Here is a 15,893-nt window from a genome sequence, read left to right as displayed (position 1 = left end):
TTAAAAGAACTCAAAAGCTGTTAGTGCTGGGTACAGCAAAAATATAATCTATCATACATACGAAAGGCCACTGCTAGTAGAACAACTTGCACATATACATTTATCATCCCTATAGATCCCTCAGGGAAGTTTAAGAAACTTCTGAATTTATAAAGAGGGGCCATTTCAACTACCACAGAAGTACAGCAGCTGTTTTAACAGCACACGGATACTCACCAGTAGCAGTTTAGGACAGGAAGTGAAGGCAATTATTGCAACCAGCTCAAACTGCCAAGAAGAATTTAGATGAGCAGAAAGTAATTACTGGAACACTGCCAGAATATGTGGGCAAACGCTGCTAATCTTCCAAAAAGACCTTTAATAAGTTGTCAGGACTTCAGGTTTTTCACCCCATCTTGATAGCAAGGCACTAGCTTGGTGTGTTTTCTAGGGGCTGTAGGTTCTGCTCTGTGGCTGACTCAGAAGGAAGAATGGCGTTTACTGAATCACCAGCACCATTTCCCTTGGCACCCTGTGTTTCTCCTGGAAGCATCCCATCTAGGCACACTGGCCAGGCCCAACCCTTTTGAAGCCTGCAAGATCTGATGAGATCATAGCAAGAAAGAGGTGACAATGCAGGAGCCTACGTGACTCAAAAAGAACACATTATGAACCCGGTTATTCTCCACCCAGGTGAGAACAGGAGTAACCATGGTCAAACCACGAGTACAAACAATGAAGCGGACAGGAGAGCTCCGCCTGACTTAAGTATGTCCTTAAGATACTGAGCAAAGCCACCAGTCTTTCAGCCAAAGATGAAATGGCACTCTCGCAAGAACCAAAGACATTTGCCTGAACTGCCCAAAAGGATGGCTACTACATGACATCAAGGGTATTTTCATCATCTCACTAAGAAGCCCAGGTACAGTTTATGCACCAATGCCTATACATTAAAAGGAAGATGGCCTGGCACTGAAAATTAAGCCTCAGTTTTCTGCAGAATGATGCAAATCTTCATCAGCAAGGCAGATCCACCTCCTGTTACCTACACTTCTGACGACAACAAAGTACAAAAGACAACTCTGCATGACCAATGGGAAGGATAATATTTACGCCAAAAGGATGCATTCTATTGAATCTCTTTGCTGGCTTTAAGTATCATTAGTAAAAACATGAAAACAAGCAAAAAAGAAAACCCATCCTTAGTAGCTCTTTGGCCGGAAGGGAGTTGATGGGTATGAGTGTACCTGTGTGTGTCTTGAGTGTATCTGTGAACTTCCTCTCTCCACACAGCTCTTTTCCCCCACTGCTGTCTCAAAAGTCATCAACTTGAAAGCAACCATTTCCAGGCTGTCAGACACAAGCATTTGTGGAGAACACCAAGAATGACTAACCCAAGCTTCTGACAAACTCTGGCATGTAAGGAGGAAAGGTGCTGACACAGTGCTGGAGAAAAGTTTTTCAAAGTGTCAGCAAAGGAATATCCCCTCTTACATAATTTGGGAATGGTTCTGGAGAGTTGTCTATTAAAAATCTAACAGCTTGTTTTAAAGAAATAGGGCTATGATAATTTTCTATTAACTTCAGTGACCTGTGGATTTGGATGAAGAGCTACTTTCCTGTTGTGCCTGAACTAAACAAAATTTGTGACCTCACTTCTAAAAGCATCAGGACTACAAGGATTAGTTTCTCTCACTCCTCCATACCGTTCATCTTGTACACCTTTTTTCTAACCGTATTTCAGGGCTCCCTACCCTAAACCTAATCTCTGTAAACCATGCACATGGGCCAAGGCCTAACACACCAGTACTCACAAAACATCAGAAAGCAAGCAAGCAAGGCTGCCATTACAAAGTCTGAACACCCCAAGAAAACTAAAATGTTCAGTGCCCCCTTTTTTTTATATATACAAATGTACAATTCACATACATGTACTCCATCCTACTTACATCACTTTAGTTTTACTATATGCAACCTGCCCATGGAGTAATGTTCAGCTCCAGCTATACTGCAACTCTGTTAAAGTTGGCTCAGGACAGAAAACAAACACACTGTGCCATGAGGAAAATTCCCGCAGCTGTGCTGACAGTTTAGATGATGCTTAATCCACAGGGTATTTCTGTGAAATTATCAACCTACTACTTTTTTTTTGCCTACCCCACAAGCACCACAGTTCAACACGATACACTTGATTGCTTCAAAGCCTGCTTTCCAGACTGCCTGCTCTTCGAATCAGCAAATTAACAGAAGATAGAGTAATTACTGGTTCACCTTGAAGCAAAGATCAGAAACTCACTATAGCTCAGCCAGAGCTGATTAGTACTGAATCCAGGGTTTATTATTAACTAAAACCCAAACTTTCTCCAGTGGTCACAGAGGGTACATGCCGCATACCGTAACACAGCTGAAGCAAATCCAGGGTAGCTACAACAGGAATGCTGTTGACTGACCTATCGGGACCGAAAAACATTAGCATCCCTACTGTAATAGCACTTCCACTGACAAATTTAAAAGACAGCACTCAACTAACACACTTCCTGAACTTAAAGATAAAATTAGCACCTAACTTTAGCAGGTAATTTGTTAGCTACTCTTCCTTTAGTAAGTCAATCTGACACAATTGCTCTGCATTGAACTGACGGAAAACGTTCTGCATTAGCTCAGTTTGTTTCATACTTTTTATTTTCTTTGAAAGCAAAGCAATGGAGAAGTTAAAATGGATGCAAGCTGATGTGAAAATATGTATATTAGACTATGGGTAGAGTAGAGCAAAGATAAAGTCAGCATTATAAAGAGAACCATAGACCTTGGGACAAAGGTTCAGGGCAAAATGTTTCACTGCCAACTCATGGGAAACGATGGTCAGAGACAGAAAATTAGCTAAGTGTTATTATCCTTGAAATTATAATAAGGGGCACATTCTGACCAGAATCTGAGATCTGTGTGCTGCTACACACTGAAACAATTCAGTGCTTTCATTCTGCTACACAGAAAATGTGAATTTGCTGTATTAGAGTTGCTAACCAGATTGATAGCCACTTAATATTTCACATCTCACTTCTCTTTTCTCAGTAATGTAGCCTTTTACCCCTCTGGCGATAATGATCTTTCAGTCTAAAAACAAACAGGCTATTTACTATGTTTTGAATGTATTTGTTTATTTTTATGCTGTAAAAATCCCTCTTAATCCTGTCACATTTACTCTCAGGCTTCCTTTGATTCAATGCCCATCGAAATATCAGGTGGAATAAAGGTCACTAACGCTAATAAACTTCCCTGAAGCCAAACCACGTGGTGTACTGGCGTACAGCTGTGTAACAGCACTGCCACTGAGACCAGTCTGAACTCCAGTGCCTCACTTCACATGACGAAATCAAGGAACCAGGGCAGCCCCTAAGTGAGAACACTGCAAAGAAACATTAAAGCCAGGTGCTCGACAATACAATCCTACAAACACACTTGCCCATATACCACCCAGGCTCATCATTCAAGAACATTCATTTACAGGTAATGGCTTTTAGCTCCTTTCAAGCAAAAAAAATCCAAGACAAGTCATAAATCTGTCAACTGTGCAGTTACTTGGCATGCTATTAATAAACTACTATAGGAACATCACATGAGCCATGCCTCTCAACCTTTCTGCTCCCTGTTACATCTTGATTAATTTACAAATTCTCTGTGCTTCACTGCAAGCTCTACAGTCAAATGGACATAGGGATGTGGGGTATTCCTTCACATTCTGCAGCACCTTCATCTGCAGGGCTTTGCCCAGCAGGTGAAAAACTTCAACTGACAAAACTCTCTCCTTCCACTTGTTTAGATCAATATTGCTATCAACTGGTGCCATCAACTGGTAAACAGAAAAAAAAATGATAAAAGCTGCATATATTTGCTCTGCAAGACTTATACAAAGCATTCTGCAATAGCTCTTTATAGGTCTATTAATAATGAAGTAACGGCATCTTCCACTACACACATGAGAACTGAGCATCCTGATGGATGTTTTGTTCTAGCATTGCCTTGAACCTTAAATCATGTGGATCCTCCCCAGGGACAGCTGCACATCTCATGAGGGGTCCCACATGATGGCTGAGACAAGCCCCTGTCACATCACTCTGCTCCTCTCTGAGCTACTTCTTTTCTCCTAGTTTCATGAAATGAACTGATCCCCAGACAGATTAGACAAACGCAGGAGTTGAAAAAAGGATGGAGCAGGGAAGATGTGTCAATTCTTAAGATGGCTTTGCCGCTAGTGGCACCTGCTAGGCCAGCTCACCATTGGAGCTCATGTTTTATTTGAGAATCCAAGCAAGCAGACCCCTTTTGATTACCAGCTTTCTAAAATTATGTACTGGAGAGCCACCAGGAAACATACACAGAGAACCAATGGTGGAGACAAGAAGTACCTGCTGAGAGAAAGGCAGGCAAAACAATAAAAGAAACATCATTACTTCTTCCCACTTTCCATGCAGCTGCTTGTCTCTCCTTCACTTTCTCTGCATTTGGGTTCACTTACCTGGTTCCTCCTGCCAATCCGATTTGGTGCAGGAGACTTTGAGGGGGATTTGATATTTTGAGAGTTCCCACCATTTTCAGCAATCTTCCCCACATTCATCACTGCTGACATCATGGCGTCAATGGAGGACAAGTCTGCTCCGTCTAAACTATGTGGTGAACTTGGTGACACCTTGTAGCTGTTTAAGCTTTCCAGCTGTTCCTCTGGAATTAAAAACAAAAACACACATAGGAGTTGCTAGGCCATCTGAAAAAAAACAACTAAACCTCAAATATTTTCAGTTGCCTGTAACCCACATCATACTCTGCTGGATCATCATGGAGGCAACAGGCAACAGCCCATAATAATTGGCATTCTTGTAACAGAAAAAGTTTCTTATACTGGAATGTACAGGGCAAGGTGTGTATTTCTTCTCATAGGACACTCACATTATCTTCATTTTCAACCTCAATTCAGTCGGGGGTTACAGAGTGATTTACCCTAAGCTCTCTTGCTGTAAAATGGTATTATTCATGGTACCTTGTGATCACCACGAACTAGTAGAGCAGTACTGATGAATGTTCAAACCGGCAAGCACAACCATTCAAGCAAGCATGTGTTTTGAGCAGAACCACACAATTAAGGCATTAGTAACACAGTGCAGGATATTGGCTTCTCTTTCTAGTATAGCTGAAGCCAGCTATGTATATGGAATAAGCTAAATTCGCAAAAAAAAAACCAAAACAAAACCCCAAATCTCCCAAATGCTTCCTTACTGACACATCTATGCAGATTTTTTTTCCTTTTTTTTTGGTCTATCAAGCCACATCAGCCCGTGGAGTATATGTGTTACATCCACAACTAGCACCACAGCTAAAGCTGTCAGATTCAGACTTCTCCATCACATTCTGTATGCAACAGGGATACTCCCATCTCAGATACCAAATCCAAAACACCTGAAATCTCATTTCTGATTTCTCAATATACAGACAAGTCAAATACATAGGTAAGGCTTTCCACTTCCCTCTTAACAAATTTGAAAAGGAAAATGCTTTCAAACTAAACACTCCTTTCCCGCTAAAGAAGTCTCCCTAACAAAGAGGAACACCCTGCAAGTCTATTGCTCTGTCACCTCTAGTGGAGAGCACAAAATCTTTACGTGTGTCGTGAGAAAGTCACTGTAACACAAGAGGATGTGAGAGCGAACAAGGAGGAACATGTTTGTCTGTGAACATTTGATCTCTGCATAATACTGCCTTTGGAAGATAACTTCATAAGCATTATAAACGTGGGGTTTTTTGAGGCTAAGTAATGTGGTGCCAAGTCATCAGAAGCCAAGAAAATCTTCGTTTGGAAGCCTGAAGTGGCAGTTGAGTACTTATGTGCCCATGCTTCTGCTCAACCTACTTTGTACTTTTCAGACAGATAAAGGTTAGAAATGTGGAACAAAATGTATGCATCAGTGCTTCTGCTCAATGCATCTTACGATCTTTACATAGATAAGGGTTTCAGATGTTTCTACAAGCCTTAATCAATGCTGTAGTTTAGGGAGTCCCACAGAGCTCGTCAAACCAGTTACCTTCATTTTTATCCCCTGATTGACTGTGGCTCTCTTCTTGGTTGCTGATCTCCTCGCTTAGTGTAGTATGTGTAGTAGGGTCTGGCTCTTCAGCCTCTTCTTCAGCAGCACCCTCTAGCACTATGTAAGAGAGAAGGGAAAAAGAGACAGAGAGTAAGTTTCTCTAGAAGCCATTTTAACAAAATAACATTTTAACAGCTCTTTAGTTTGAAGGCTCCCCTTACAGGTATGTAGGTCTGATGACAGAAGCACACAAACAATGGCAATGCAGCCAAGCATCTGCTTCCACGAGCGATCCAGCACCAGGCTGGAAGATGCTGCTGCCTCTGCCAGTGGTGAAACCTGGGCAAAGAGGAAACCTGTACCAGTTTGGTCCCCAGTATTAAGACAGCAAAAAAAAAGGAGGAGGGAGAGAAGCAGAGAGCAAGGCAGCATATCACGAACAGTCATGACATTTGGTTAAGAAGTTGGAAGAATATTCTGCAGCTAGAGACTTTAATTATTTCAATTTCATACACATACTCTTCCTCACTTCTCTTCTTGAATGATTAACATTTTATTCTAATACAAGAATTCATGGTGACCTCTTTCTTCCTTCTAGCAGTGGTGAAGTGACTACTGAGGTTTCTGGGACCACTGGGCACAATTCCTCACACCCACTGCCCAAGGTTTCCAGATGAGCTGAAGACATAAGCAACCATTATATGTGCCGACAGAATTTCTCCACACCCCTTTCTGAAACCACAAACTTATTATGCTGTCACTGGGGTTTCAGGAAGGATGCCTGTTCTGGCTGGAGAATGACAGGGCAGTTAAACATCATTTTTAGAGGTTATGAGGAAAGATCAATGCATGAGAAAGACAGCAGATCTCTACTTGCGGCACCTATGGCGATAGCCTCTGGAAAAGGTTATTTGTAATATGGAAAACTAGCGATACATTTTTAATGGAGATATACACCCTTATAGCCTTACAAGCAAAATGTCTATTTCATTACGGAAACAAACACACTGTGGACATTTCATCATGTCAGATTTACAGACTGCACCCCGAAAACTCAATACAGGTTTTCCTTTTTTCAGAAAGCAAAGACTATCAACCTCAAACTGCAGGTAACTCAACCGGCCTTCTTTCTTTTAAGAAAACATTCTCAAGGATGATATGCAAATCAGTCATGTAACACATCTTCAAATGCTGTTTGAACAGCATTTGCAAACAATAAATGACTACGTTATCCCAACTACTGACATTTTAGAATGCACAAGAAAAGGCAAAAAGAAAAGGCATGGCCTGTGACAAGCTGTTCTTCTTTTCACGCAATGTCAGACAAAGCTGTAGATTCAAGCTTCCGTCGTTTAACCATCAACCCTCTCAGGAGCGGTCTAGAGACAAAACCTAGGACCCCGTGAAGCCCAGTTTCTAAGGCTCTGAATAACAATAGCTTCTTAACACTGTTTTTGATTTGTATCTTCAAAACCAGACAGAAAGACTATTTTATGCTATCCTGAAGAACTCAAAGCAACTCTTCCATCATCATTATTTTACTTTTTTTGCTAACAAAACACTAGTGGTCCCTGCAATACAGGGATTTCTTGATCCAAGGTGAGGCCAAGCATTCATCCTTCTGTATTGCCCCTGCTAATTATGGGAGATGTTTATTTGTCTTTATTTTGTTTGTCTTTAACTGTTATAACTTCACTGTTATTTTGTTTGTTTTTAAAAAAGGTCCATCTCATTCAAAAGCAATACGGTCATTTATTCTTGCCCTGCCCACATCTTTTTTTAATCGTTTATGTGGTAGTTGACTTAATTTTGAAGAGAACAAGCAAAAGTTACTTTCAAGAGTGGCCTAAATCTTCTAAGTTGCTTGCTGTATCTGCTTATTAGGACCAAAAATAAGGACCAGTTTAAATTATTTGGAGGGTTTTCTGTTAAAACAATGCAAATAGGTGCTTCAGTCCTTACAAAACCCAACCAAACAAAACAAGTCTTCGTTCCAAATTAGGCCTATTCATTCCTCTTTCAGTCGATACCTAGAACATTAATGTCACCACTGATTCATCCTGGGAAAAGTCAATCTATTGTGTAACTGTGAGAACTCCTATGTTGCCCAAGGTAACTTCAACATAGCTAAAGAACTTCCCGAGAACCTGACTCAGAATTCCTAGCCCTGCTTTTAGCAACAGCAAAAATGGGAAATGATCATCACAAAGAGAAGAGGCAGGCATACATGCATGCACTAGCAAACCTACCTCCTGGTACAGAAACACCTGCCACTTTGCCCTTAGTTCTTCCTTCAGGAGGAAAACTATGCGCTGTGCTATTACAGCTCTTCATAATTTCTATGAACCAACAGTTAATTTTATTTCTGCATCTAAATATCTTCCTGCTAATGCAAACAAAGATGTATAGTCACAGATCTTGTTTTTAGAAATGCTTTCTGTACATTCAAAATTCCCTATTTTGGAAGCAGTTGAAAGAGCACAACTTAATTTCTGCAAAAACAGGCATTATTCTTGCATACTTTTATTAACGTACATACTTCTCACTCTCCTGCATGAAGCAAAAATGCACCACTGAAACAAAGACAACTGAATGAGCAGCACACACCAATTTCAGAAGCATAACTTTCTATTTGCAATAGGATATAGAAACAATAAGAATACTGGGCCAAATGACTCCTTCCTGTGGGAAAACCCGTGGCAGAGCGCCTTTAAGCAGGAGCATACTGAGAGATTTCTCTTACAGCTTTTTTTTTTTTCTTTAAATAAATGCATCACTGAGGACAGGGAAGTCTTTTGTTTGTTTGTTTGTTTTCCACAGCACCTATGAAACTCCGGGAATCAGACAGGCAGCAACCACCATGGATACCCTATGTCATTGTGCCTTCAGGACTATGAGCCTTCTCCAGCTCACACCAAATGCCCCTGTTTGGAGGTGGCACTGATGGAGCTTTCTTCCTCCCTCTTCTCAAAAGAAAACAAGAGACCTCTAGGAAAGAGGACAAACAGGAAATAAATGGCAAACAGTGCACCCTCAGGTTGCGTTCAACATCGGACCAAGCCTCTAGGAAACAGGGAAGTGGTCACAAGCATTCAAGTCATTTTTGACTTTGAAGAAACACCCCAGTGCCACTGCTATCCTGTGTGAAAAGGAGGAAGAACAGAGAACAAGTAACAGAGTGAGAGTGCCAATACATGGAGGGGTGGACCCATACAAAACAACCAGCAGCCCTCTCTGCACTTTAGCAGAGAGCTAAAAAAAAAAATAAAGAAAAAAAGCCTTGTTGCTTCCCATTCAGTCTGTACAGGAAGACACTTGCTAGACCTATTTCCTCCTTTGGGATAAAGTGTGACTCCACTGTATGTTAAAGCTCAGCCCATCAACAGCTACTTTCCCCCATCATTTATGTGTATTTATTTGTATTTAATTTTCTTGGTTTAAGACCATTCTCAACAGTTGCAGCTGCTACTCCTTCTGGCGAAAAACACCATGGATGAAGCAAAAAGGAGAACACAGACCACAGGGGAAGGAAGAAGAAAGGAGAAGAAATGAATAGTCTTCAGAGTCACAGTCACTTGACTTGCCATTGACAGGCGGCTACACAAGCATGGAGCAGCATGTCCTGGTCCCTGGTACAAGTCTCTGCTCTAGATTGCTCCACTGTCTGCACATGAGCTCTCTCCCTTTGGAATGGATGAGAAGAAACACACAATACAGGCAAGAAGAGGGAAAACCTGGTGTGTAACACAAAGCCACTCATTGTTCAGCCCTCCAAAAAAAATCCACATTAATGTTAAAGCAGAAGCCATGCACTAATTGGGCCAGGGAAAGATTAACACTCTCAGCCAAATACTTTTATTGGTTTCATTAAACATGCCATAGTACACAGTACAGAACAAGGAGGGCAGGAGAAACAGGGGAAACAACACAACAGTTTTAGGAATGTGCAACCTCACACATATGCATTCCAAACCACTTTTTCTCATGAGACCCAAAAAGGAATTCTGAGCCTTCTTCACAATTTCCACCTTAGCAAGGCTTTTAGCTTATTCAAGGCTTTCCTACTGTTTCTCTAACTGCTAGAAAAAAAACAAGGATCATTTAAAATGAAGGCCAGACCTAGTATATAAATTTAGACAAGAACAGAACTTCAAAGAGGCATATAGGATTTGAATAAACAAAATTTTACCATTTACCCTTGAGATTATAATACCTGAGAATTGCTACTCTATGCTCCAAATGACTTCTGACGCACTGCTCTCCTACTACGCTTCTACACAGAGGAGCAGATTTTATTCCCTGAGCACTCGGTGACACTCTCAAGCACAAATGGTCACTCCTGCCTCAAGAGATGGGCACAACCAAACCACCCTACATTCTGCATGTGATTTTGCATCAAAGCTAGTAGGAAAGAAAGAGGGCGAAAAGGCATCATGTGGGAAGAAAAAAGAGTTAACACTATTCATAGCACTGCCTCAAGGCAAAGGAAAACCAAACAAAATAGTTTTCCCAACTGACCTTTTTAATACCAACACTGCTCTTGCTACTGAAGAGCTGGTGCTGACTCGGCACCCCAGTGGCAGAGAATTATACTGGCAGCGTCACCTCACTGTCACCACTGTGAGAGCACCAGTACAAAGCAGCTTATGGGGAAAAGAAGACAAGCATAAAAAATTAGTATCTGGTGGTCGTTCTTTCACTTAGCATTTGGTAAAACCCAAGAATATTACCCCAAAGGTTATGAACTTGTACCCATGACTAATGTCTTCCTCCAAGGAAACACAAAACAAAATAAAACAAACTCTAAAAGACAACAATCAAAAGCAGCAGCACCTCTTGAAAGGTACTTTCTGAGCATCAAAAGGCAGAGACTGCTCCTCTTGCTATGAACTCTCTGAGTATCAGCAATACAATTATTTTACCTGCGTGTAATATCTTGCTTCCTAAAATGATCCTATGAAACTATAACATCCGTGTGCCTTTTCTTACCCAACATGTACAGATAGATATACCCAGACACAGAATAAACAAGCGAAGCACATGCTCATGGTCATGCCTTAACACTGAGCTAGGGATCACTTTCTGTTTTGGGGGCAGGGACAGGAGAAGGAACACCAATCAGGAACAAGATGAGCCCTGACTTTCTAGACTGTTGCTCCAACACCTAACAATTAGGCTAAATTTTAAATGTTCAAACATGTTTACTCCTTCTGTTTTTTTATCTCCTTGTGTGTATGACAGGATATATGTATGCATTTATTTTTCATGCAGGTTTTAAAAATCACCTTCTTAAGACTTACAGACCACTAATGGTCCTCAGGACTTTGGCTCAGATAACCCAAATCATCCCTCCATAAAGCATACCGGAATTTGAACTTGGCTAATGCCTTAAGCAAACGACAACTCTGAATCACCATGATAGTCTGGTATTACATTGATGTAATACACTGAAAACAAGGAAGCTGTACTAATCTAACAGTGAGATCCTGTACCTGCAAAGGAAGGGTTTCCTGGATTAAATTCACCTATATGATCTAATTGATTTGCTGCAATGCACACAGACACTGGGTAGCCTTAATGCAAAATGCATTCATACCTATCTTCTTGACCCAACACTCAATTTGCTAACCTGAACAGTGTACCAACATCTGCTCCTTTCACAAGTACTGTGGGAACAGCCCTCACGCAGGAGCCTGTGTTTTGCTCGGCTAGAAAGGAGAACTGAGGCACATGTTGCTGTAGCACAGAGAGCAAAAGTAAAAACTGATGGCCTCCAAGCCCCTCGGGAGAAAGCCCAGGTCTCTGCCAGCATGCTCAGTAGTCATCTCAGAGGGTTTGACCTAAGCCTGCACCAAGCCCTTGAACAGCACTGTCATTCTTGGGGATGGCAGCGCCACACAAAACGCATGGCACCGCAAAGAGCCACAATAATCTGTGGCTGCATTAGGGCTCCACAGCTGCTGCTGAATTTTGAGATTTTTTTTAACACCTTAGCCCTCCTCCACCCCCAACCAAAGAGGTCTCTACGAGCCTTTCCCCATCCTCACTGTTTGTATCAGCTTGCGGGTGAGCACCTGGCCCCCAGGAAGCCTCTGTCACCAAACTGCCGTCAGCTTTGAGAGCCTGTTCAAGCAGAAAGGATACTGAGATTTGAAGACAGTGAGGCCACGAGCACCACTTCCAGGCACATGAAAAAAAATAAAGCCAGGGCAAGAGAGTAAAACAAGCGGCTATACGTCATCAGAAGGTGATTTTTAAAACCTGCATAAAAAATAAATGCTTACACGATTCCCATCATGAACACAAGGAGACATCCCTTCCACTCCTTCCCGTGTAGAGGACTGCAAGCATCCCTCCATCCTCACCCTCGCCCGCCTGTGCCACTGCCAGGAGAGGAGGGGGCGTGACTCCCCAAGTCACTGGGAACCATGGCAACACGGGGGGAACATGGGACAAGATGGGCCTTGGGGCTTACCCGGCACACCCCCTCCTCTGCACCCTCCCCACTGGCTGGGGAGCGACACAAAAGCAATACTGTCTGTCCTTATAAGCTCTGCTTTGCATGTGTTCGGGGAGCAGGGACAGCTGTGCGGACGGCTCGCAGAGTTCCAGGAAGTTGATGTGTTTCTTGGCTTTGACTCCAGTTTATTTGCCTCAGATGAAGTGGCGACCCGAGAAAGTCCCTTTGCGTCGTCCCTCAGGGCTGGCACCAGCCACAGCAGGGCGGCACTCCTTGGGACACAACCCGGGGTCTCTTCCTATGCCGACTGGCTTTCCCTGGTCCAGCCACTGTGGCTCTCCCTCCATCTAGAACTGGCTCATGCCCCGCCTGGCAAGGGGACAGCCTGGGGACATGGTGTGGGAGAGGTGGGGAGCCTGGAGCACAGCCAGGGACAGGAGGAAACAACTCCTCTCTTGGCAGGTGGGATGGAGGTGTCTTATGAAGGTGGGAATGAGTCAGACGAGGGCCATCACACAGCTGTCCCACACAGCCCCAGAGAAGGCGAGGGCAAGGTGAGAGAGTGGAGGGGCAGGGGGAATCCGAAGCAAGGACCAGCAGGCTCTCCAGTCACGCGTGTCTCTCTGCCCATCAGGCCAAGGAAGCAGAGGTGTGCCTACCCGAGAGAAGCACCAGTGACCCCAGGGAAGTGTGGTCCTGGGACACAGAAACCCATCTGTTGCTGCTGCCTCAGACAAGCAAGGGGAAGAGGGATGCAAAATGAGGAAACAATCTGAAACGTCGTTCTGCGGGCTTAGTTGGGTTTTTTTTTTTCATTTTTGCTTTGCCCTGCCAAAACCAATTAACTTAAAAGGCAGAGTGGAGGAAAGCTATAGGTTGATGTCCCATCACCTACATGGCTAAGCAAGCACTGGGCTGAGGAAAGAGGATACTTGTCCAAGAGCCCAAGGGATGAGCTAGACAGACTGCACTTGGGAGAGCCAGATGGAAAACATTTCTGAGTAACAGAGGAGAAAAGCGACCTCCCCTTCAATCAGTCCGAACTGCAATACCCCTCGGCTCCAACTAGAGAGAGGCTTGCAGGGACACGGGGCGGGCAAAGCGGGATGCTGGGCTTGGCTGAGTAGCTGTGACGGAGACGCTGACATCCCCGACAATATATGGCCAGTCTAAACCACGGGATATCTTGTCCTTTTAAGGTGGGCCAAGAACAAGCATCTGTGCAGCAGCAGCACAGTCCTAGCCTGCCATCAAAAGCCCCTGGTGTCACTGAACAAACAGGCTCCCGTGCCATACCAACTGGTTGTGCAGATGCCCAGGCACCCACCCTGTGAGGAGACAATCGGTCTGGTTGTTCCTCACACAGCATCACGGAAACAAGAAGGAACAGTAATAACAAGAGAAAGAAAAGCCACGAAACCATGCAGCCAGGCTGCTTGCTGGCAATTGGTGCCTGCAGCTGTCAGGGAGGGAGAGCCTGTCCCCATCCCCAGCAGCTCAGGCAAGGACAGCTTTAGAGCTGGGACTCCAGACAATGGTTTAAAGCAAATCTGGATGGAGAAACGAGCAAACATTTCATTCTCTCGTGCTTGCTCTTCGTGTGTAGCCAGAGCTGTGTGCGTGCAGCAGTATGGGTTCGGCAGGGATTAGAGACAGACAGAATAAATCACGCTGAGGAAGACACAGAAAATCTCCTGTGCTAGTGCCCTGCTTCTTGTGTGGTGTGCCCTGGTTGTGATCCTCTTCCTCCAGGACAGATTTAAAAAGAGCTTCACAGAGAGCCTGAAAGCATGGGCAATTTTACAAAAACCATTCTGGAAACAGGGTAAGCTAAACCAGGAAGAGTCTTTCCGAGTAGCTATTTCCCACGTGCTGTTTCACCACAGTAACTGCATCCACATGCTAGCAAACTTCCTTGCACAGGCAAAGCCCAAAGGGGAGAGCATCAACTCACTTACCACAGAGCTCCCATTGCATCCTCTGCAGCCCACTCACACTGCCTTTGGAAAAGATGCCAGCACACTGCTTGGAGCACTATATCAGGCAGCACACCAAAGCACTTTATGTCTCACAAGATAATGCAGTAAAATAGTGCATGACATGAGAAAAGACTAGACATTACAGGAAAGAAAACTGATTTCCTGGTGGCAACATGGTCAACTATCCCAATTTTATCACAAGCCCTGTAAAAATCTGATGGGGTTACATTGCTACACAAAAATCTCAAATTCTTTTTTTTATGTCAGAGTTCTAGTTTCTGGGTTATGGAAAAAGGACAGAAAAATTACAGGCTCAGCAAAATACAAAAAGCAAATTGAAGTAAACAGGTTAATTTTCAAGCCTCAAGCTTTTAAGGATAATCATGATCTCAGATGCTCAACCTCTAATTTCTTAACACACACGGACAGCAACACAGAGCATTCCTTCTTTACACAGCACCTTTTGTACCCTGGAACAAACACCTTCCAAAACCAAATGGCTTTCTTGTTTCTTAAAGAGGGAAAAGAATCGCAACATCTCAGCACATTACTAACTTTTTATTTAAAAGCCAACACAGCTGCACTCTAACTATACTTAAAGATGAGAACCTCCACCAAATTACCAAACTCATTTTAAGCAGAAAAAGATTCAACACGCAAATATTTTGCAGAGAGAACGATTCAAGAGTTTGCAGCTCTTCTCGCTGCTCTTTTCCAGGGAGCATGACTTGCTGACAGGATTAACTACTGCCAGGCTCACGAAGCTGGGAGACAGCTGCCACATGGCAGCCATTTATTACAAAGCTCCACTCCTCTAAAGTTCGGAAAGAGGCAGACTATTTCATCTGTGTTATCAGCAGGGTTCCTCTGCTCCACAGACTTTAGCGACTAGGCTTTTTCTAAATAAACACCTCCTTTTCCCCCCTACCTTGTTAACATCATTGTCTTCCTGTCTTTCTCTTTCTGGTCAGCACAGGAACTACTCCCTCTATCACACTCTCCAGACAACAACAACAAAATGTCTATAATCACGACAATTTAAAATGTCGAAACACACATATCCCCGAATCGGATTTTTTAATTTTAATTTGAAATTTTAATAAGGGAAACTGCATGCCACAGGGAGGAAAGAGAGACGTGCAAAGGGATTCAGAAGCATGCTGTACAACTCTAGCTGTCCCATCCCACTTGGAGGCATCTGTAATGTCAGGCTCTGACTGCAGTATCTGAAATGGCTACACAATTTTTTTTGTGAGCAAGATAACCTGTAGTGCTTCCTAGCTCGTATCTCCACAGCAGGCAGGCCCTTGGCAAATCCACTACCCAGAGCCAACCCCTGCCCTGCACTGTATGAGGCAAAACCAGCTCTCAAATCAACCATCTCATAAAATCTGAGGA

The 15,893-nt window shown here is 43.3% G+C and overlaps 1 protein-coding gene across 6 annotated transcripts in view; it reads right to left on the bottom strand.

Annotated features, from left to right (window-relative positions):
* The window catches only part of RREB1 (ras responsive element binding protein 1), a 125,628-nt gene that overhangs the window by 62,324 nt on the left and 47,411 nt on the right, over positions 1–15,893 (bottom strand). For all 6 annotated transcript variants that reach the window (XM_054059740.1, XM_054059738.1, XM_054059743.1 and 3 more), the window contains 2 exons: positions 6,054–6,173; positions 4,496–4,698 (listed from right to left, as the gene is read on the bottom strand). In XM_054059740.1, the coding sequence (XP_053915715.1) occupies positions 4,496–4,698; positions 6,054–6,173 (323 nt within the window). The remainder of the gene's footprint in view (positions 1–4,495; positions 4,699–6,053; positions 6,174–15,893) is intronic.

Source organism: Cuculus canorus, chromosome 2, assembly GCF_017976375.1.
Source record: "Cuculus canorus isolate bCucCan1 chromosome 2, bCucCan1.pri, whole genome shotgun sequence".
NCBI classification, from domain to species: Eukaryota; Metazoa; Chordata; class Aves; order Cuculiformes; family Cuculidae; genus Cuculus; species Cuculus canorus.
This window is presented reverse-complemented; position numbering and strand designations above follow the sequence as displayed.